The following is a 21026-nucleotide window of genomic DNA, read 5'->3' on the forward strand; positions in this document are numbered from 1 at the left end:
TTGTTTATTAAGGCTAATGGGATGTCCAAATCCACAGTATCTGACTGTCAAAATCATTGATGAACTGATTTTCTGAAAGCAGAGTTAATTTTTACTTGTCACACCCAGACTAGGAGTGATTACTGCCAGACCTGTTGCACTAAGAAATCACTTAAGTAGAACCTGTCTGACAAAAAAATCTAAAAAAGCGATTAAAATTGAAACAGTGGTGAACTGAATAGTAGGGGGCAAATATTTTTTCACAGTACTGTGGCCTAATCTGCATGTCTTTGGTCTGTGGGAGAAAGCTCTGAGAAAACCCACCAAGCAAGGGGAGAACATGCAAACTACACACACACAGACCCGCAGCAGGAATCGAACCCTCGACTGCGGTGATGCGAGGCCACAATGCTAACCGCTATCATGCCGCCAGCACGCCGCCTCTTTATCTGTTTACAGTTAGATTAAAAGTTGTGGAACAACAACTTAAAGTCAGACATAACAAAGAAACCTCAAATACCTTTCTGTGTCTGAAAAGATATTATCAGGCGGATTGGAATCATCATCAGAGCTCAATAGTCAACACCTTTCGACAAATCAGATACAAGAATATCGCAATGTTGAGGCATGTTTTTTTAATTTTTAAGAAAAGCTGATTTGCTGAATAACTCTAAGGCACTTACAATCGAGTGTCACCTCATGGGCAGATAAGAACTCTAGACTGCTCCTTTAAATATTCAACATGCATAAAACTAATGTACGTTGCATGTTTATTGAATACTGTAACACAGTTTCTTTTTTGTCCCATCCAGTAGAGACTCAGCCTTATACAGTATGTCCATGATAAAAAGGTGTGCGCTTTCACTACTAACACTAATAATTTATATAACCTTAAGCATTCTCACCCCAAATATTCCAAAATTACAAAACCAGCTATCTAATCGCTCATCAATCTCCCAGAATTCTGCTTTTATTTGTCCTTTTTGCTCTCTGAATCCTCCATCAGTGGTTGATGTTCACCAGCATGTTCTTGTGGAAGGGACTCCAGCTCTTCTAGCTTCTCAATCCGGCCCTTCCCGAGCTTTTTACATTTCTCTAGTATCTCGTTCAAGTTGAATTCGCGGATGATATTTTCCTGCAGAAACGTAAAAATGGCTTTTAAGACCAACCATGGATACAATTGGCAAGATTTATTCATTTACATCTCATTTTTTGTTTCTTGTTTAATTTCTTAAATACTTAGCTTCTATATGTTCTATAATCATGAGTAAAGAATGCAAAGAAGGGAAACTTGTTCAGGAGGAATCCAGGACAAACATGTCTGCTAAATAAGATGCTCTGTCTGAGACTTCACTCTTATTGATCATGTGTTGCACAGCGTAGAAGGAATCTGCATGTTTGTTAATGTCAGATACTGTACCTTTATATCCAACTTTTGTTTTTTGTATAAATTAGTCTAAATTAGATTAATTGTCCAAGAGCAAAATTACACACATCTAATGCTACATCAGAAAACAGAAAAGACTTGTGTGTAGGAAGCACCTGTGTACCCTTGATCTAGAAACCTCCTTTTGCTTGATTCCTCTGAGGACATTCACTTAAGTGTTTATATATAGCTTCAATTCATTTCTAGGTCACATGCTAAAGTTTACTCCCAAATCATTTCTGATCAAGCTCACTCTCTCCCAAATAACTTCTGACTAATTCCCTTCGTATTCCAAATCAGTTCTGACCAATCCCACCTACCTGAATTAGTTCTGACCAAATCCTATCGTTTCCAGAATCAGTTCTGACCAAATTCTGCCCTCTCTTGAATCAGTTCTGACCAATTCTCTTCATTTTCCGAATCAGATCTGACCAATCCCACACTCCCCCGAATCAGTTCTGACTTTGAATCAGTCCCGCCTCCCTGAATCAGTTCTGACCAAATCCTGTCATTTCCCGAATCAGTTCTGTCCAAATTCCAATGTCGCTTGAATCAGTTCTGACCAATTCCACCCTCTCGAGTTTAACTTTTTTAGTGACCAAATCCCGCCTCCCAAAATCAGTTCTGACCAATTTTCTGTCCGCCATCTGTTGAATCAGTTCTGACCAATTTTCTTTGTTTTCCAAATCAGCTCTGACCAAATCCCGTTGTTTCTCAAATCAGCTCTGATCAATCCCGCCCTTTCTCAATAGAATTCTGACCGATCCTCCTTACTCTGAGTTCAGCTCTGACCAATCAAGCCTGCTCCCAATACAATTCTGACTGTTCGTGCATGCTCTCAAAACAACTCTGACCAATCATGCCCTCTCCCAAAGTATTTCTGACCAATCCTTTCTGCTCTTGAAGGATATTTGACCAGTTCCACACACAGCCCACACAACTTATTATTTGATACACCTTTTACCTCTGTGAAGGTCCAGCTCACAGCTCTTCCTTTCTTGTCCACTTGTGGGCGACGTATAAATTCCCGGCCACCCTGCAGCAGCAGTAGAGAGGGCAGTTGCTTGGAGAGTGGTGAGGGACTTACTTTATACCTGAACAAAGAATGGAATGGTGTGTTCTGCCATTTGTAAAGCATATAGATCACTTAGTTTTATTATATGTAGATAAGAACCGCATTATATCACACCACTGTTTATATATAATATAAACCAAGTCATGGTGGTTCACCTCTCAGCAGCAGCTGCATATTGTCCTATGTCTATTTTTCCAAATTTAAGTCCAGCACAGTTATACCTGCAAGATTTGAGAAAGAACTGCATTTTACATGTATGATACATCTGCAAAAACGGTATTGTTTTAAACTGATATAATTTTTTTCTTTCTCTGAGTGCATGTCTGTGGCCTTACTTCAGGGAAAGGTCAGCAAAAACAGGTGCGAAACACTGACACTCTGAAGACCAGTTGGCGTAGAACTCGACAAGCCAGGTTACTCGACTGTCCCTCTCCATTTCCTCCTAATGGCACACAATAACAGTCATTTTAAACTAAAGCGAAACAGGTATGCAGGTAAAAAAAAAACTTGATTGTCTTTCATGCAATACTCACGTCTATGGTTTTGTCATTGAAGTATGTGATGTACTCCGGACCCATGTACATGGGAGGTTTGCATGTGATTAGGAACACTGTAGATTAGAAGACTGACTCAGATAAATCATATAAATCATCACACATTTATAACGCCTTACTTATATAATTAAGACGTGTCTCTATGCAGGAATGACACATTATGTCCATAAGTATGTCGACACCCAAGGAAGAACTGTTGCTATAAAAATTTTAAACATACACTTGTCCTGGGTGTCTTTCTTCCCTTCAACCAAACCCGTTCCATCGTGACAATGCCGCTGTGCACAAAGCAAGCTTCCTGGCGAAGACAAGGTTGAAGTGCAAGAAGTCTAAAAGTGTCCTTTAGAGAACCCTGACGTCAACTACACTGAACACCTTTGGGATGAACTAGAACACCTACTGCCCCCAGGCCTCCTCACCTATCATTAGCATCTGACCTTACTAAGGCTCTTAATAGCTGAATGATCACAAATCACACTTCAAAATCCGTTAAAAAAAAAAAAAAAAAAACCTTCTCAGAAAAGTGGGAGTTATTATAAAAATAAAAAGAGATAAAAAATCTAAATTGGGATTCTTGTTTAAGCACAAAGAGGCATGATGGTCTGTGTCTATACTTTTGGCCCTGTGTATATAACACTTGTTAGATGTTCAAATATAATATGATATAATATGATATAATATGATATAATATAATATAATACAGTGCCGTGAAAAAGTATTCGCCCTTCTTTCTGGATGTTTATTTTTTGTATATTTAAAAAGTATCTTCTTAGTTCTTAAATTTCTTTAAATTGTCTTGCTTTTTTAGATCTTTTAGCATGCTTTATTTTGTCATACAGGTTCTATTTAAGTGATTTCTTGATTCAACGGGTCTGGCAGTAATCAAGCTTGGGCGTGGCAAGTGAAATTTAACTCGGTTTTCCAAAAATCACACTTTATTCATGATTTAACAAGGAGGGTCAATTACTTTTTCACATAAGGCCAGGTAGGTTTGGACTGCTTTTTCCCTTAATAAATGAAATGATCATTTAAAAACTGCATTTTGTATTTACCTTCGTTATCATAAAGATTTTCAATCTTAATAAAGTAATATTAAAATTAGTTTGATAATCTCAATCATATAAGTGTGACAAATAGACAAATAAAAAACACAGGAAGGGAGAAAAAACTTTTTTACAGCCCTATATAATATAATATAATATAATATAATATAATATAATATAAAAGATTCTTACCAACACACAATGTGATGTAGAGGAGGCCAAATCTCAGGTCCACTCTAAAGAACAGCACGACATTTGCGACCTTACTGAAGAGGAACATATTTCCTAAATGCTGCTCCAGTGTTACTGAAACAGTGCAAAAAACAATTTTAAGAAAAGCTACACTTAAAAGTAATTCCACAAACCTGTTTGCATTTTGATACCTGATTAGTTAAATGGTATTGATTCGTCAGTTTCTGACAATTGTGCTAACTATATTTGAAATAACAGGTTTATATGAATACACTTAGTCTGATATTGTACTCTATAGCAACAGCTCTTTCTCGAGGACTTGTATGGGATGTTTACATAAAAAGTTTAATTTTGATAGATTAAAATATATTAAAACAAGTTGAAATGTAGAATAATTTGTATTGGAAATATTTAACATATACAATTTTTTGAAGGCGAGGTTAAGCTATTCGAATGGCGTTTAAGTCAAAATGTTTGCACCATTTCAATGTTTTACTGTGGCTAAGATTCTCATCACCGTACTGACCATGAAGTCCCACTTTTAACATAAACCAGTGGTTCCCAACCCTTGTCTTAGAGGAACAACTTCCCTGCACATTTTTGTGTTTTCTCTGCACCTGATTAGACTAATCTGATAATTAACTGGCTCTTCTGAATAGAAATGGGTGTGGTGAAGCAGGAAAAACACTAAAACGTGCAGGGCAGGTGTTCTCCAGGACCAGGGTTGAGAACCACTGACATAAACAATATATGCAGTGTGTTTGTGTGTAACTGGAAGAAGACTCCAGGACAGCCACTCACTTGCTCTGCGGTTCTTCATCATGACAATAGCACTGAGGAACATCAGGATCTCTATCTCTCTCTGGAACACAAGGAAGAATGAAAATATTGTCCAGATTTATGATCTTGGACCTATGCATGCATTAAAACTGAACAACCATTGTAATGAGTTTCAGTTGTCCGCAGTTATCAACATGCATAACATCTCAGAGATCACTAACTGTTTCTATTACTTTTATGTTGGATTTCTCATTCAAATACTGATTAAAAACTTAAATATCATCCCTAATCTAAGCATTATTTCTCCTGATAAACATCATTGTAACTGAGCAACTCACATTAACACCTATATCACTAAAAACTTAGTTTTAATTAATTAAGATATTCCAATATGATCATAATTACTGTGTTTCAGAGCGAACTTTTTCTTAAACTTCTATAACAAATACAACTATATTTAACTAAATATGAGCAAAAGGAAGAATTACGTTTCACACTGGAAAAAAAGGAAAACATATTTAGTGAACTGTAAGTCGAAGCATGTTTAACTGACCCAGTCAAAGTTGCAGGAGTCTCCGTCTTCTCTCTGAGAGGGTAAGTGCTCACACACACCCGGACATTTCCGCACAGCAAGGAAAGCGACAGACAGAAGAAACGACAGAAAATAATACGGCTTTAAGAGCCATTTATAAATCTGTGGCAGGTGGAAGACAAACGCAAAGAGGCCGGTGATTATTCCCATTTTCACACAAGTTTGTGGAGTGAGAGAAAGTGTGTGTGTAAGGAGGGAGAAGGCAGAAGAGAGTGGAGTGAGCAGAAATAGGACAGCAACAGGTGTGTGTGTGGTGTGTGTTTGGTTTTTATATCTTGGTGGGTACCATATGTCCTCTTATGGGCAAGAATATCTGACACCTTAAGGAGACATTTGGCTGGTCAGGACAGTAAGACAAATACATACATGTGTGTGTGAAAGACAAGAGGAAGATCAGGAAGAAGATGAGGATAGGACTTTTTAAATAAAATTTCTGGTAATTAACACAATTCAAGATGTCATCACAGAAAAAAATGTCAATAACTATATGTCTAATGACTATATTACACTTGGGCATGAAAGATTTTTATTTCCTCCAAAAGAAAGTGTACGGTTACTTCCTAGACCTGGCAGACATGGTTGCGAAAAGAAAAAAAAAATCTTAAATTTATTACAATTCGTACTCAATCTGCCAACCTTTATGTACTTGCAAAGCAGCTTTATAGAATCATCAATTTATGGAAATGAGTTACAAAGTGTGAGAAATATGTACCATATATAAAAATAATCCGCACTTTGACTGTAGAATTTATTTTAATTAACCGTAAGAAAAGACAAATACGTCATTTTTTGACACAATCTCCTTGTTTTTCAATACACTGTGTCCATCAGACAAAAATCTTTCGTATTTCCTCATTAAAAAATGTTTTATGCTGAACTGCGAGCCACAAATGCACCAGTATTTTCACTTCTTTATCAGAACTAAATCTTCGTCCTTGTGATCAGGACTATAGGGGGAATGCCTTGACACCTCAAAACAAAGTCGAAAATGTTGGCAAAAGTGTGAGGACGTGCACTGTCATGCAAGATCTTAACGCCCTTGGATCGCAGTCCTCTGCATTTAATCTTGAAGTTTAAACTTCAGCTCTTTAATAAGCATCTCACTGTAACAAACACTACAAATTCAAATTCAAATTTTATTTGTCACATACACAGTCATACACAGTACGATATGCAGTGAAATGCTTACACGACCGCCAGTGACCTTAAAAAAATAAAAGCTTATACATAAGAAAATAAATATGAAAAGAAATACGTTAAGAACAAAAATTAACTAGTACAATATGCTGTACAAAAAATATGTTTTTTTTTTGCTGTACAAAAAATAATATATAATAAAAGAAATATGTTAGAAAATAAGATTAACTAGTGAAATGAGAACAACATATCAATATAACAGATATTGAAATATAGAAATAGAAATTTGTCAAAACAGACATTTAGAAGTATAGAAGTTTAAAATGGCTCTGGTGTGCAAATATGCATAAAAAATTTGTTGAACCTTTTTCCTAATAAAGCTTTCTATTAGAAATACTTGGACCAGTCGAATTAAGTTAAGTTAAGTTAAGTTAAGCCTTCATCACACATACATTACTGCACAGTGAAATTCTTTATTCTTCACATATCCCAGCTTCTTGTTAGTAGGCAGGGGTCAGAGCGCAGGGTCAGCCATTTTTACGGCGCCCCTGGAGCAGACAGGGTTAAGGGCCTGGCTCAAGGGCCCAACAGCGGCAACCTGGCGGAGCTGGGGCTCGAACCGCAGATCTTCCGATCCGTAACTCAGAGCCTTAACACACTGAGCCACCACTGCCCCAAATTGTGCAATTGTAATCTATTTTCCAGTTCTCTTAGGGACACGGAGGCACAAAATGCAGTGCACTTATATACAGGGTTTATGGTAACCACCTGGTATTCAAAAAATAAAAAGTAAAAAGTAGATACTAGGAAAATCCAAATGCAGATAATATATATTTTTAATAATAAGAACTATTAGAATAGAAAACATTAGTTTTTTATTCATCTTCATAATGCTTATCCTGTAGATTAGTTCACAAAGGGCCTGGAGCCTATCCCAGGAGACTTAGGGCACAATGCGGGGTACAACTCAGGATCACAGGGGGCACACACACACACACACACACACACACAATAGGCAATTTGGGAAAACCAATTAGCCTACCCGGCATGTCTTTGGCAGGAAAACTGAGTACCCGGAGGAAACCCACCAAGCACGGGGAGAACATTTAAACTCTACACACCCTGGTCCTGGAACTGAACTTGGCCCTTGGAGGATGTGAATGAAAATTTTTAACAAATAATGTCTTAAGAATTGGTAATGTAATTAGTTTCTTTTATCTATTGTTTATTCTGTGTAATATAATGCTTTACAAGTATAATTAAATGTACTATATATACTTTGTTAGCTTTGTAAGAAGACTGTAAAGGAAAACGCGTTACGCAAAAGACCGTATGAACTCCTACAGCTTCCGTAGTCGAGCTGCTAGTCTTGGCGGGAGGATGAGAATGTCAACACTGGGAGAGAAAAAGATGGAGGACGTCACTCGGAGTCAGTCAAACGAGCCGGGTTTCACAGACTCGGGTCAGACAAGTGAAGACGGGTCGGAACAGAGCGGTGTCACCGGAGACGGCGCGGGTAAACCGGCTAAATGTGAGGCGCAGCGGAGCAGACTGAAAATCTTTAACAAAGTCATGGAGAAAAGCCTTCAGAGACTCATAGCAGATACCAGGTGATGTCATGACCAATATCACCTAATGTCCTGATTAAAACTCACTAGGTCTTAAACAACGCCGTTTACAATGTATTTAAGCCCAAGTTTCACTTTATAAAGCTGTAATATTTGTGCTGTAGCACTGAAGATTCGTTTGGAGAGGGTTCGGTTCTTTGTAAGAGTCGACTCACTAAAATGACTCAGTTGTTTTAAAACTGAGGTTATTTAAATCCTTTAATTCAAAATCCTTCAACAAACACTTAAATGATGTCTGAACTTTTATTTAGTGTGAATGATGAGGATGATGATTGTGTGTGTGTGTGTGTGTGTGTGTGTGTGTGTGTGTGTGTGTGTGTGTGTGTGTGTGTGTATTTAGACAACAATGTTTGGTTCTCCTGTCAATGTTTGTTTTCGGTTCTTGGAAGGTTCTCTGAGAACATATTTATTACAGTATTTTACTTCCTGCATGAATTTCCATATACGCAATGGTCCAAATAACATTTTGCTGATGTTCTTGTAACCATTTTAATAATCCGTGATGACATTTTTTGGTGAACATCCCATACAAGTCCCTATAAAGGTGCTGTTGCTATAGTGACAATATCAGACTGATGATTGTAATCACACAAACCCGTTATTTCAAATATGTCAAATATTTAAAATAAGAATTTCTGCACAATCAAAAGTCCCAGTTTGACTTGAACGTCCCTGGTAAAATTGAATGAGCAGATTTGCTTTCTGATCTGCTGAGCTGCATTTATTTATTGCATAAGAATTACCCAGGATGATAGTTTACAGGTATAAAAAGTAATTATTATAACCAGTGTTTAGTGAACGTTCCATGCTAGTTGTCATCTTTATTGCATGTTAGATTCTATAAAAATCCAAAAGAAAGTTTTTTGTTAATTGAAAGATAATTGCAAAATGTTAGTAATTAGATTCATTAATAGTTATGCAGACCAAATCTTTCTCACTAAAAAGACCCTTTTATAAGCAAAGCCAATATGTTTGCATAACATATTAATACTATTGCTTTATAGTATTGACTTTAAACTGACAAAAATTAAAGATAAATCTCTCCTCCTGTGTGTTGGTCCAGTTTCAACAGGTTCTCTCACTCCTTCCATCCACTGTGCAAGCAGAATCCACAGATGGCCGAAGTCATCCACAAGCAGTTCATAAGCGATCTGCAGAAAGCCATCCAGGTAACACTGAGTAAACACATTTGCTTAGTAACGTGCTGTTGAGATTTTCTAATATTGCGTGCCACAATATAGATCTGCAAAACCATTCTTATGTTTCAGTGTTTCACTAAATGTGTAAATAACCCAGAGCTGTTGTGTGTGCAGGAGGACATAAACAGAGTGATAGAGGAAGGAGACCTGCAAGTGAAACTGGAGGAGTTGGACAGACTTGAAGAGCAGGCAAAAGACACACCAGGACCTGCATGGTAGATTTACAGTATATACTTGGGTCAGGGTCATGGCAATACCACTTAAATACAGTAATGTGCTTGGTCTGGGTTGCCAGATCACAACGTGAGAACAAAAACACCGCAAGGGCCAAATAATACCATCAGTACCAGAAATTATACTTTAAAGTCTATGCACATATCTTATTACTATCCCAAGGCCAAAGACGATAAAAAGCTCTTTTAACAGAGAAAAACGCTCTGGCAACAACAACGCTTCACTTTGCACTCTGCCAGTTTATTTTCCTTTCAAACTTTGAGGTGCAAGTACGCCCTCTTGTGGGTTCCCAATATAATAGATATGTGAGCTACGGCGCATTCGTTCATCTTCTATACTGCTCAGGGTTGCGGGGGCTTAGAGCCTATCCCAGGAGACGTGGGCCATGAAGGTGGGTACATCCTGGACAGGCTGCCAGTCCATCGCAGGGCACACAAATTACCAATTTACATTATGGGCATTTTGGGGAAACCATTTAACCTTATCTGCATGTCCTTGGACTGTGGGAGGAAACTGGAGTACACGGAGGAAACCCACCCAGCACCGGGAGAACATGCAAACTCCATGCACAGGCCCAACATTAAATCCTTGACCCCTGGAGGTCCAAAAGGTGACTGTGCTAACCAGAATGGAGAATTCTTATCCAAAATATACATTATCTATCTGGACATCTGCCTCTATATATACTGTACAACCCTGCAAATCATTAAACACAGCTTGCCAGTAAGTTCAGCCTCAGTACACCAGCATTCACAGCTGTGCAAAAGTGACAGGGGAAACAGTAGCCTCGAACAGAATGCGCTAATATGACAGGACAGCCAACAGAAGCTTTAATATAACCGGATTTAATATAACTCTCGTATAAATGAGTTATTACAATATGTTGTATAACATCTTGTAGTTATTGAATGTCCAAAACTTGCACGTGGCCTTTATCTCTAATTTGCCGTTGTTTTGTGTGTTTTGCAGGCGACCTAGTGGAATTCCTGAGCAGGATGTGTGCAGTGTGTTGATCCCGTACCACCAGGGGCAGGAGGAGTATGTGCGCAGAGAGCTGAGGAAGCTACAGAAGGAGAACGCAGCTCTGGCTCAGAGAGTCCAGTCTGGACGAGAAACTATTACACACACAGAACAGCGCATAGCAGCAGCCGTGGATGAGTGGAAGGTGACAGAGGAAAAAAATATATATCTCAATCACCTCTTTGTGTGTGTGTATTGTATGTCAATGATTTTTACTTGCATTAAAGACATCAGTGTGATTATGTTTATATGGGAGAATATAGTAAATCACCAGCGGGGCATCCTTTATAAACTATGTGTTCTTTAAGTTAAATTTTATATTTTTATATAATTTATATTATTGTAATACATTACAGGAGTAAAAGTTTTTCTCCTACATCTGATGTGGCTTTCTACATTTATTTCCCTGCAGGCATCTGTGGCTGATTTGGAATCGTTTGTCTCATCACTTTGTCAGTCTGAAAATTTCTGAGTTTCTCCGAGCTCCTGTGGACCGTAGTTCAACTTTTAATTCTTTTTTTTAAGCTAACTTGTATTGTTTTATTTTACCAAATTTGTTCAATTAAATCCGTTTCTCATTGTATGTAACTTGTTTGAGTGTTGACTTTATAATTAGAATTCATCAACCAATTCAATTAGTATTATTTTTTATGTTATTATTATTATTATTATTATTATCATCATTTCTTTCAGTTTTAAGTGTACAGTACATGAGGCATATACATTATTAACAAGAAGGACTAGAGTTGGTGGTTGAAACTTGAAATTTGTGGTGTCGTTATTATGGTTGTAGCTCTTTGGTCTTCTTGTTAAACATCAAGAGCTCCAAGAGGCGTGTTAACCCAGGGCTCTGGAAAGGCTTAACGCAGCCCTGCTTATGATGTAATGTACACATCATGACATTTACTGAATAAATTAACTTGAAGCATGTAAGGATGATTCTCACATATTATTTTTAATTCTTTAGATACTAGCAAGAGGACTCTTGAGAGGACACAAAGCACACACTACAGGGTTTCTTAAAATAACTAGTATATTAATATCAAATATGCAGTTAGTAGTAGAAACTCCACATGGGAATCAACTAATAAATCAATGTCTTTTACTTATTACTGTAGGTACCTGATAAATCAATTACCTACAGTAATAAGCAAAAGACAAAACAAATAAAATGTTCAAAATTAAATATTGTTACCTTCCTCTTCTCCATACCTAATCTAAAATCAAGTAAAAAATATACAATTCAGAAGGGACTTCAGTTTATTTCCAAGTAGGTTTTGACATGCAAGAAATTTGGCTTGGTAATGTTGTGCAAAATGTTAATACTAAATATAAAAGTATGGAGGACAAAACAATAAACTATTGCTAAATACAAGGCTGTGAAAAGTATTTGCACCTTCCTGATTTCTTGTAGGGTTTTTTTTATTATTTTTGCATATTTGTCACCTTTAAATGATAACAAAGATAACCCAAGTAAATACATAATGCAGTTGTTAAAAGCTGTCCAAACCACTCTGGCCCCTAATGATTTAGTGGGGGGAGGAATTAGTTCTTTACATAGGGCCAGGTAGGTTCCGACAGCTTTTTTTCATTTCTTTCCCACTTTGTTCATGTAGTTTTTAGAGCATTGGGATAGTGGACAACAAGACAGCTCCCCATACCATGTTCCAACATGAAGTTGCCAGCTCAGAGAACCAGTGTGGAAATCCGGGATAAGCCCCATCCTGGACATTTTGGTGCTCTTGTCAGTCAGACCTATACATGTGTATTTTTTATGAGTTACTGCTCGGCGTTCCAAGCCCCAGGTTGCCAATGTTTGGCCCTTGAGCAGGGCCCTTGCTTTTAGGGCGCCATATAGTGCCTGACCCTGTGGTCTGACCCCAGCCCCACTAACAAGAAACTGGGACATGCAAGAAATAAAGAATTTCACTGTGCGGTAATGTATATTTGACGAATAAAGGTTAACCTTAAATGTTATAATTATCTTAGCTTTCTCGATGCCTTAACACTATGTGAATTACGGTAGATGCTTTCAACATGTCGGATGTACTTGTATTACGGTTATTACGGTATCGCCTGTGTTGATAACGTGCACTGAAAGAGTATTTGATAATACAAACCGGGTTTTAGCGTTACCTTAAAGTATATTTATTACACCTAAATAACCTTTATTTTTTATTTAAATCATGACAGAAATGTTTTCAAATCTATTTAGCCAAAACGACGCCCAGGCACCCCCGAGTTCCGCGGCTTTGGGTTTCGGACCGGGAAAACCTGCACCTCCGCACCCGCAGAGCGCAGCCCCGGTGCCGCCTCCGCTCTCAGGACAGCTCGGGGATGAAGGGCCTACTGGGCGAAAACCTGGAGTCATCAATGAACCGTTCTACCTACTGCGAGAACTGCCTGGTAAAGCTAATGCTTTACGTCCTGGTGTATTCCATTCTCATGTACTACCTAAAAATCTGTTTTTATCATTCTCTAACCTTATTTGTGTTTATTTCAATCAGTTGGAAACGAATTAACGGGGAACACAAACCTGATCACACACTACAATCTGGAGCATGCGTACAACAAGTTCTGTGGCAAGAAGGTGAAGGAGAAACTCAGCAACTTCTTACCTGAATTACCAGGTGAGGTGAACAAGAGCAGGAAAAGTACCCTGATGTCTGGGTGTGTATAGATAGATAGATGTGCTGTAATGCTATGGTGAGTCAAAAATGATCAGCACTCCAGTTATATCTACTGTGACTGTCTACTGTCTCCCCGGTCACGGCTGTGCAGGTGTGAACATGTCACATCAGTTCATTTGTAACTGCGATGCCCCAAAAATAGATGCCACACTTGTGATTTACATGAAAGAAAAGCAGCAATTTGTTTTTTGTGCTCTGAGGGTGCCGAAACACCTCACAGAAGAGCATAAACTGAAGTGTTTGTATGTCTGCAAACAAAATTTGGAGCGATACTCTAAGGAAGGTGAAAGTTTCTTAAAGAGAATGATTACTGGTGACGAGACACGGATTCATCACTACGAGCCTGAGAGTAAACAGCAGAGTATGGAACGGAAACATCCTCAATCGTCGACCGAGAAAAAGTTCAAAAGTCAACCATCAGCTGGGAAATTCATTCATGCTTACAGTTTTCAATGATTTTCAAAGCCCAGTATTGAAACATTATCAGGAAAAAAGTTTTGCCAAATGCCTAAATGTAAATGTAAAAAAAGTTCCACAATCAACAGTGAGATGCTTGTTAAAAAGCTGAAGCCTAAATATATTATTATATTTAGGCTTCAGAGGACTGCTATCCGAGGTCGTTGTGATCTCGCATGCCGATGCACTTCCGCCCACACTGTCGAATTCGTTTTGAGGTGTTAAAGCATCCTCCCTATCGTCATAATCTCGCTAAATCTGTTTGCTCTCCTGAAAGCAGCCCTACGAGGACGGAGATTAATTTCTGATAAAGACGTGAGGACAGCAGTGCATTTGTGGCTCGCAGCTCAGACTAAAGCATTTAGAAGAGGAAATACGAAAGCATGCTGATGGACAAGCGTGTTTTAAAAAGCAAGGTCGAAAAATTATGTTTATCTTTTCTAAAAGTTAAAATACATTCTACAGCCAGAGTGCGGAAAATTTTTGACTCACCCTCAAGTTTAACTATTTTGTAATACAGAATGCAAAGCGGGCAGGCATGCATCCACATCCACAAAAAAAAAAAAAAAAAAGTTGAAAAAAAAATCTTGAATGTTATATTATTGTCTGTTTTTAGGTATGATAGACAGTCCAGGAGTTCAGGATGGAAGTTCGTTGCGATCCCTTATAGAGAAACCTCCAGTGTGTGGAAACTCTTTCAGCCCACTAACCGGAGCACTGCTGACAGGATTCAGACTACACACTGGACCGGTACATGAACCACACACACATACACACACACTTGTGCACAATAAAACACAAACAGATCACAGCTTCAGTCTGTACTCCAATCTTCCTGTTTGTCTTTTAGCTTCCGGAGCAGTACAGACTGATGCACATCCAACCTCCGAAAAAGAAAAGCAAACATAAACACAGACATCATCGACCTCAGGATCCCATACCTCCAGGTGACACATGCACAGATACACACACTTGCATAAAACTGACTAAGTCTATGCGTTAAATGTATGCCATAAAAATTACACAATGGTCGTCTTTCAAACTGCTGTCCTCTTTGAACACAATTCAGATTAAACTCTCATTACATCTTCACAAGCTGTTACTGTTCATTTGCCCCGCTCTCTCTTTTTTTTTTTTTTTTTTTTTTAAAGTCCGCATTGCCCATATTTCTAACTCATATTCCATAACGAGTCTTAATCATGTGACTAAGTACAGCTTTCAGGAATTTTGTAGAAATACTTGCATGTTGAAAATATTTTCTGTTCTTGTAACACATTTATATTCGGGTGATTTTTGAGGTTGTACAAATTGCTTTAACCGAATAAATATTTTAATCAACATTTAAACTTTAAACTATTAAATGATTAAACAAGTCAAACAAAGTCTTGGAATAAAATTTTTCAGGAAAATACAGTTGACGTTTACAGAGCGGTGGTGAGACTCTTAGCCGAATTCAAGCGTTATTTATTTTGCAAACATTTTAAAGAAGGCTATACGTCTGGGAATGACATATTTTTTTTTTAGGGGCCTCAGAGCACACTCAATAAAAAACTGGGATAAATGCATTAGTGTAGCAGAGGATTATATAGAGAAATAAAAGGAGTTTTTACTCTCAGAACTGTGTTTTGTTATCCTGTACAGTCAAAAGTCCCGGTTTGACTTGAACACATTAGTGTGTATATATATATACACATTTATTTTCCTTCTTTAAGATTGCTAAACTAAGTACATTTTTAAGGAATCCTGATAATGAGAGCGCTCTTAATTCATTCAGGAGCCTGATTTGTTTCTCCTCTACACTTCACCAAATTTATTAACTTCCTTCCCTTTTGATTAAGCAAACTGTTTTTCTAATAAATTAATAAACAAATATAGAAATCAGAAACTTTCTCTAAATTGCACTGAGTATAATTGGATCAAAAGCAGACGGTGACCGTAAGCTGATATATTATATAGATATAAGATGTTTAAATAATCTGATAGCACGCAAAAGGTAAATGTGTGTTTTTCCCTGAGCAGAAACACCATCAGACTCCGACCCCAAGAAGAAGAAGAAAAAGAGAGACGATGATCCTGAGCGCAAAAAGAAAAAGAAGGACAAGAAAAAGAAAAAGGTGGGTGGAGTTACTCTGAAAGTTAGGAAAGGAAAAAAAAATGTATTCTTATTTATTCACTTTGTCTGTTAGCTTTTACTGATTTGTGTGGATGTGATGTGCTTTCTCTCTGTCTCTCTCTCTCTCTCTCTCTCTCTCAGAATCGTCACAGTCCGGATCACCCTGGTATTACTGGCTCTCAACCCAACAGCAATAGTCTGAGATAGAGACACTGTATTTTGTGTGTGTGCGTGTGCGTGTGTGTGAGAGAGTGAGAATGTGTGCCAATACTATGACTGCGTACTTTTTTGTAGCTTATGTTGATGCAGATACTGATCACAGATCAGTTGTATTTCCAGTATTTTCTTCAGAATTTGATGACTTGAATAAATTTTTGGTACTCTACTGCGTTGTACTGAGTGTTGTTGCATTTTTTTGGGAAGGTAAAAACGAGGAGCTCGTCAGCACGGTGACGCCATGGTTAGCACTGTTGCTTCTGGCTTCAGGGTCGAGGGTTCAATTCCCACATCGGGTCTGGATGCATGGAGTTTGCATGTGGTTGTCCCCATGCTTGGTGGGTTTTCTCTGGGTATTTTAGATTCCTCCCACAGTCCAAAGACATGCAGACGTAGGCTGATTGGGATAGGCTCCAGGCCCCATCACGACCCTGTACAGGATAAGCAGTATAGATGATGAATGAATGAGTGAATGGGAGAGCTGAAGTACTGAATGTCATTTATGTGAAATCAAACACAACACCAGAGGTCAGTGTGGGACAAGAAGAGAAGAGGCTTTCTAGAAAGAAATCAGACTTAGTACTGTATTTTATTAAATCTGGGGTGTATTTGCAGTTTTTGCACCACATATATACACAATCATTTTAATTACTTATTGCAACCAATACTTTATTTATTATTTATATATATATATATATATATATATATATATATATTTTTTTTTTTTTTTCATCCAAAGACCACATTTGTATTAAAGTTGTTATTAGACAGTTGGCTCTTATTTCATATTTTTGTAGATTGTGAATCTCCAGGCTTTTTTGGCTTTAAAGAATCATGACTATTAGACATAAAAGAGCCAAAGATTTTTTTAGATAATCCCAATTCTTTTTTAAGACATGAGTGATTTAATGTTATTGATGTTTAATTGGGGTTAAATAATAAGAAAAAAGGACTATCATTTGACAAAGCATCTACTTGAAGGTTATTAAATACAATTTGGCCCAGACATAAGGAGCTTTTGCTTGGCCTTTTTAAAAAATGTATTTAACCCAATGGTGTTAATTGCGAATGATATGAATATACAAATGTTAAGGTTTCTTAGTCTTCTATAAAGCTTATCGTGTACAGGGTCACTGGCGTCTATCCCAGGAGACTTGGAGAATAAGGCAGGGTACGGGGTACTAGTTCATCACAGGGCACACACTATTTGGGGACACAAATTAACCTAATCTGCAGGTCTTTGAGAGGAAACCCACCGATTACAGGCAGAACTCCATCCACACAAACCCGAGGCGGGAATTGAACCCTCAACCCTGGAGGTTTGAGGCCAGAGTGCTACTTACTACACCACTGTGATGCCTGGAGTTTTTTAGTATTTGCTTTAATCATTGTGCACTCAGACTGGCATGTCCCCACATGTTTGCATAAAACCTGATTATCCATTTTGGATCAAATCCTTAGGCATGCCATCCGAATACACGCTTCAGGTTAAAGAGATGAGACATAAAAAAATCTTTAAAGAGAAAAGTTTTTTTTCTCTAAATAGTGACGTAAAAAATGTGCAACATCTTGAAAGATATTAAAATAGTATTCGAAATAATGCAATTTCCCTTTCTTCTTTTGCAATATCCAAAATTCTAAAACTTTCTTGTTAAGTCCCTAGATTTACACTGGTACACACCTGCAAATTAGCTACTAATTAAAGTGTCGTTAGTTTCTGTATAGTGAAGCATCACTTCAAAGCAGTAGGTTTCTTTAAACTTTATTATTTGTTTTATCTTATAAGGCACTGTTATTATACAAATGGGCGTGGTCCCTTTGAAGATGGCTCCACCTACCAACATATGCAGGAACCTCTGAAAAATGAGTGCCAACACATGCAATTCCGCACATGACCACTAGTCAATTCCCCTCATGTTCAAATGTTTGTAACTTTATAACAGAAATAAACATGCTTACAGCCTGGAACAAAAAAAGGGTTTGACCTCAATAGGTAGTTTTACTTTTTATGGAAAATTATGCATAATTTAGGATGTCATCAATTTGCCTGACATTGAAGATGTTGTATCACTAGCAATGTTTAGGATCTGGAGTTCAGTCAAGTGCATTAGGACTTAAATTAATTCTAGCTACCATACAATTTTAGCTTAGCTAAAGCAAAACTCGTTAGATTGTGATTGTAACTGAGTTAGGTAGGCAGGCTTTAACCAACTGCCAGGCTCTGCCATCTGCCCATTTATGGATTTTGTTTCGGCCAGGATGGCAACAACCAGAGCGCCCACCGTTGAGCTTCAAAAACGCTTTTCAGTGAAAATATAGGTGACGTCATAAAGGGTTTGTCCAGTTCTTTTAATACAACCTATGTTAGAAAACGATGTAAATGATATGTTGTGACTCTGACAGTGACCGGATCTCGCCCCTGTTGAACATGCATTGGACGTGTTGATTTATTTGGACATTTTGAACTTAGAACATTAAACACCAAATGAGTGGATATGTTTTGGAAGAACGTTCAGTTCCATTGACCTTTAGAACCTTTGACAAGAACTGAACATGTTCAGGTACCATAACACCCTGCTGAGATTCTCGGTTAACATTTTGAGACTTAACATTAGCATGTAAACTACAGATTTAGACCCTTTATAATTATATATCCTGTATTCAGGGTCATGGGGGGCCTGGAGCCTATCCCAGGAGAGCTTAGGCTGCACTGTATTTTAGATTAAATTTATTTTTTAAACTGCTAAATTAAATTTTAAGTAGTTTTAAAAGCAACATTACAAACTGTTTTTATTTTATTTTTAATCAAATGTAAATAATTTCAAAAAAGTTTGAGTGCTATTATTTTCTATTTCTTTTATGTAAAGCACTTTGAATTACCATTGTGTATGAAATGTGTTATAGAAATAAACTTGCCTTGCCTTGCCTTAGGCTACGAGGTGGGGTACACCCTGGACAGGGTGCCAATCTATTGCAGGGCACACACACATACACTAATCTGCATGTCTTTGGACTGTGGGAGAAAACCAGAGAACCCTGAGGAAACTCACCAAGCACATGCAAACTCCACGAACACAGACACAAGGCGGGAATCGAACCCTCGACCTATGCCACCGTGCTGCCTCCTTTATAATCATGTCATGTACAATATATTGTGTATACACACTTATATACAATGCTTGTACTGTACTGTATATATTAATCTACCTTCATTTATTTGGCAGATCTTATTCAAAAGCTGCACAGTGCATATGAGTTTCTTTTGTACCAAAAAAAAACAACACACACACAACCATTCTGCACATCTTTTTTATTTGAAATGTTTCATAAAATCTTTTAAAACTCCATTCACCACTTCATGGCTTATTGACCTCCACAACGAGGCAGAAATAGTTTCGGTTGCATCCGTGAAGTCGTGTACATTCAGAGATATAAAAGCAGATATTGTTTATAAGGCACAGGTTCCACACAAACACACGCAACACACTGAAACAAGTGAAATCTGGCTGTAAGGACAAAATTCCCCCCGAAAAGGGTAACACGTCTTCCTGTGACATGTCATTTTGACCCCTGACTATTGAAGGATATGGTATGATTGATCCACTGCTGATGTCGCATGCCCTTTCCAAGCAAACGAAAGTAAATACAGAGCAGAAATACTGCTGTTACAGCACTACACTATTGAGCATAAGATAAAATAATACATTAGTATCAATGCATATGCAAAAAGAAGGGAAACAAAACCCACAAAGAAAAATTTCTTTACAATGGTCGCACTGATAAAAGTACAGAATAAAAGCACATTTCCTGTATGGCTGTTCCAAATGTGAAGGAAAATACATTAGGGCGTGTCCGTAATGTAAAAAAAAACACAACACTTATCATCCTTTTCATCCTCTTTGGTGTTTAAAATGATATGAGTCACGATTTCCTTTTATACTCTATTTCTTATTTTCAAAACAGAAATACAATAAAATGACCTGGTGTGTATATGTTTATACTGTATACAAACACTCTTTGGTGAACAAAAACACACAATTTACAGACAAACTATCCAACCGGCGCATGGCTTAGTGTGACAGAGGTGACGATCAGCTGAGGTAGCCTGTCGACAGTCAAGTCAAGTGGAGTAGAGTGTGTATTAGGGGTGCTTTCAGGCGTTAGCTTCCAAAATAAATACATGGTTAAAAATAGAAAAAATTAAAGAAGTATTGCATTAAAAAGTAACCAGTATTCCAAATCCATGCACATTGCTGTGCAATGATTAAAAGTCCTTATATGAAGTATTTATGGCTTGCTTGGATGAAAAATTCAGCACCAACATATAACGGCTAATGTTAATCTGATGTGCTGTGTTTTTGCCGAGTCTGCACTTTTTGGGATGGAAGAAGCATTAACCTTCCTGGTCGTGTTCCTCGGTGGATCTAGGCCTCCTGGGGCGCGTGTCCGTTAAGGTTGTTGGCTTCTGCATGTTTGAGCGCCTGACTCTCTGGTGCGGCCTTTTCCCGTGACGCCTTCTCCTGCACCAGGTGTCGGCGGTGGTAGAACAGGTATCCCGGCAACAGGAACCCTGCCAGCGAACAGATCAGCAGGCCGACGTTGATCTGACCGATGCAGAAGGGAAACGAAAGGTTATTTGCTTATTGGAATCGCTTCAGGTTATCACGTTTATATGACTGAAAGGCTTTCACC

General features: G+C 37.9%; 4 protein-coding genes across 4 annotated transcripts in view; 2 read left to right on the forward strand and 2 right to left on the reverse strand.

Moving 5' to 3' along the window:
• Positions 1-232: 232 nt before the first annotated feature.
• tmx2a (thioredoxin-related transmembrane protein 2a) lies at positions 233-5834 on the reverse strand. Its single transcript, XM_053506287.1, has 8 exons — positions 5603-5834; positions 5071-5131; positions 4270-4383; positions 3014-3090; positions 2816-2922; positions 2636-2701; positions 2370-2499; positions 233-1114 (listed from the first exon to the last, which is right to left on the reverse strand). The coding sequence occupies exons 1-8, from the start codon at positions 5789-5791 to the stop codon at positions 950-952; spliced, it is 909 nt and encodes a 302-aa protein (XP_053362262.1). The 5' UTR covers positions 5792-5834; the 3' UTR covers positions 233-949.
• Positions 5835-8147: 2313 nt separating this feature from the next.
• si:dkey-6i22.5 (polyamine-modulated factor 1) lies at positions 8148-11489 on the forward strand. Its single transcript, XM_053506271.1, has 5 exons — positions 8148-8388; positions 9470-9575; positions 9720-9820; positions 10809-11004; positions 11272-11489. The coding sequence occupies exons 1-5, from the start codon at positions 8159-8161 to the stop codon at positions 11329-11331; spliced, it is 693 nt and encodes a 230-aa protein (XP_053362246.1). The 5' UTR covers positions 8148-8158; the 3' UTR covers positions 11332-11489.
• Positions 11490-12923: 1434 nt separating this feature from the next.
• Positions 12924-16503, forward strand: med19a (mediator complex subunit 19a). Its single transcript, XM_053506207.1, has 6 exons — positions 12924-13265; positions 13367-13489; positions 14622-14755; positions 14856-14952; positions 16025-16119; positions 16260-16503. The coding sequence occupies exons 1-6, from the start codon at positions 13046-13048 to the stop codon at positions 16323-16325; spliced, it is 735 nt and encodes a 244-aa protein (XP_053362182.1). The 5' UTR covers positions 12924-13045; the 3' UTR covers positions 16326-16503.
• A 3126-nt stretch (positions 16504-19629) lies between these two features.
• slc43a1a (solute carrier family 43 member 1a) overlaps positions 19630-21026 on the reverse strand; it is a 30444-nt gene continuing 29047 nt past the window's right edge. The window contains exon 15 of the mRNA XM_053506123.1: positions 19630-20938. Within this exon, the coding sequence (XP_053362098.1) occupies positions 20759-20938 (180 nt within the window). The 3' untranslated portion in view covers positions 19630-20758. The remainder of the gene's footprint in view (positions 20939-21026) is intronic.

The sequence above is a fragment of the Clarias gariepinus genome, chromosome 10 (assembly GCF_024256425.1).
Source record: "Clarias gariepinus isolate MV-2021 ecotype Netherlands chromosome 10, CGAR_prim_01v2, whole genome shotgun sequence".
Lineage (NCBI taxonomy): Eukaryota > Metazoa > Chordata > Actinopteri > Siluriformes > Clariidae > Clarias > Clarias gariepinus.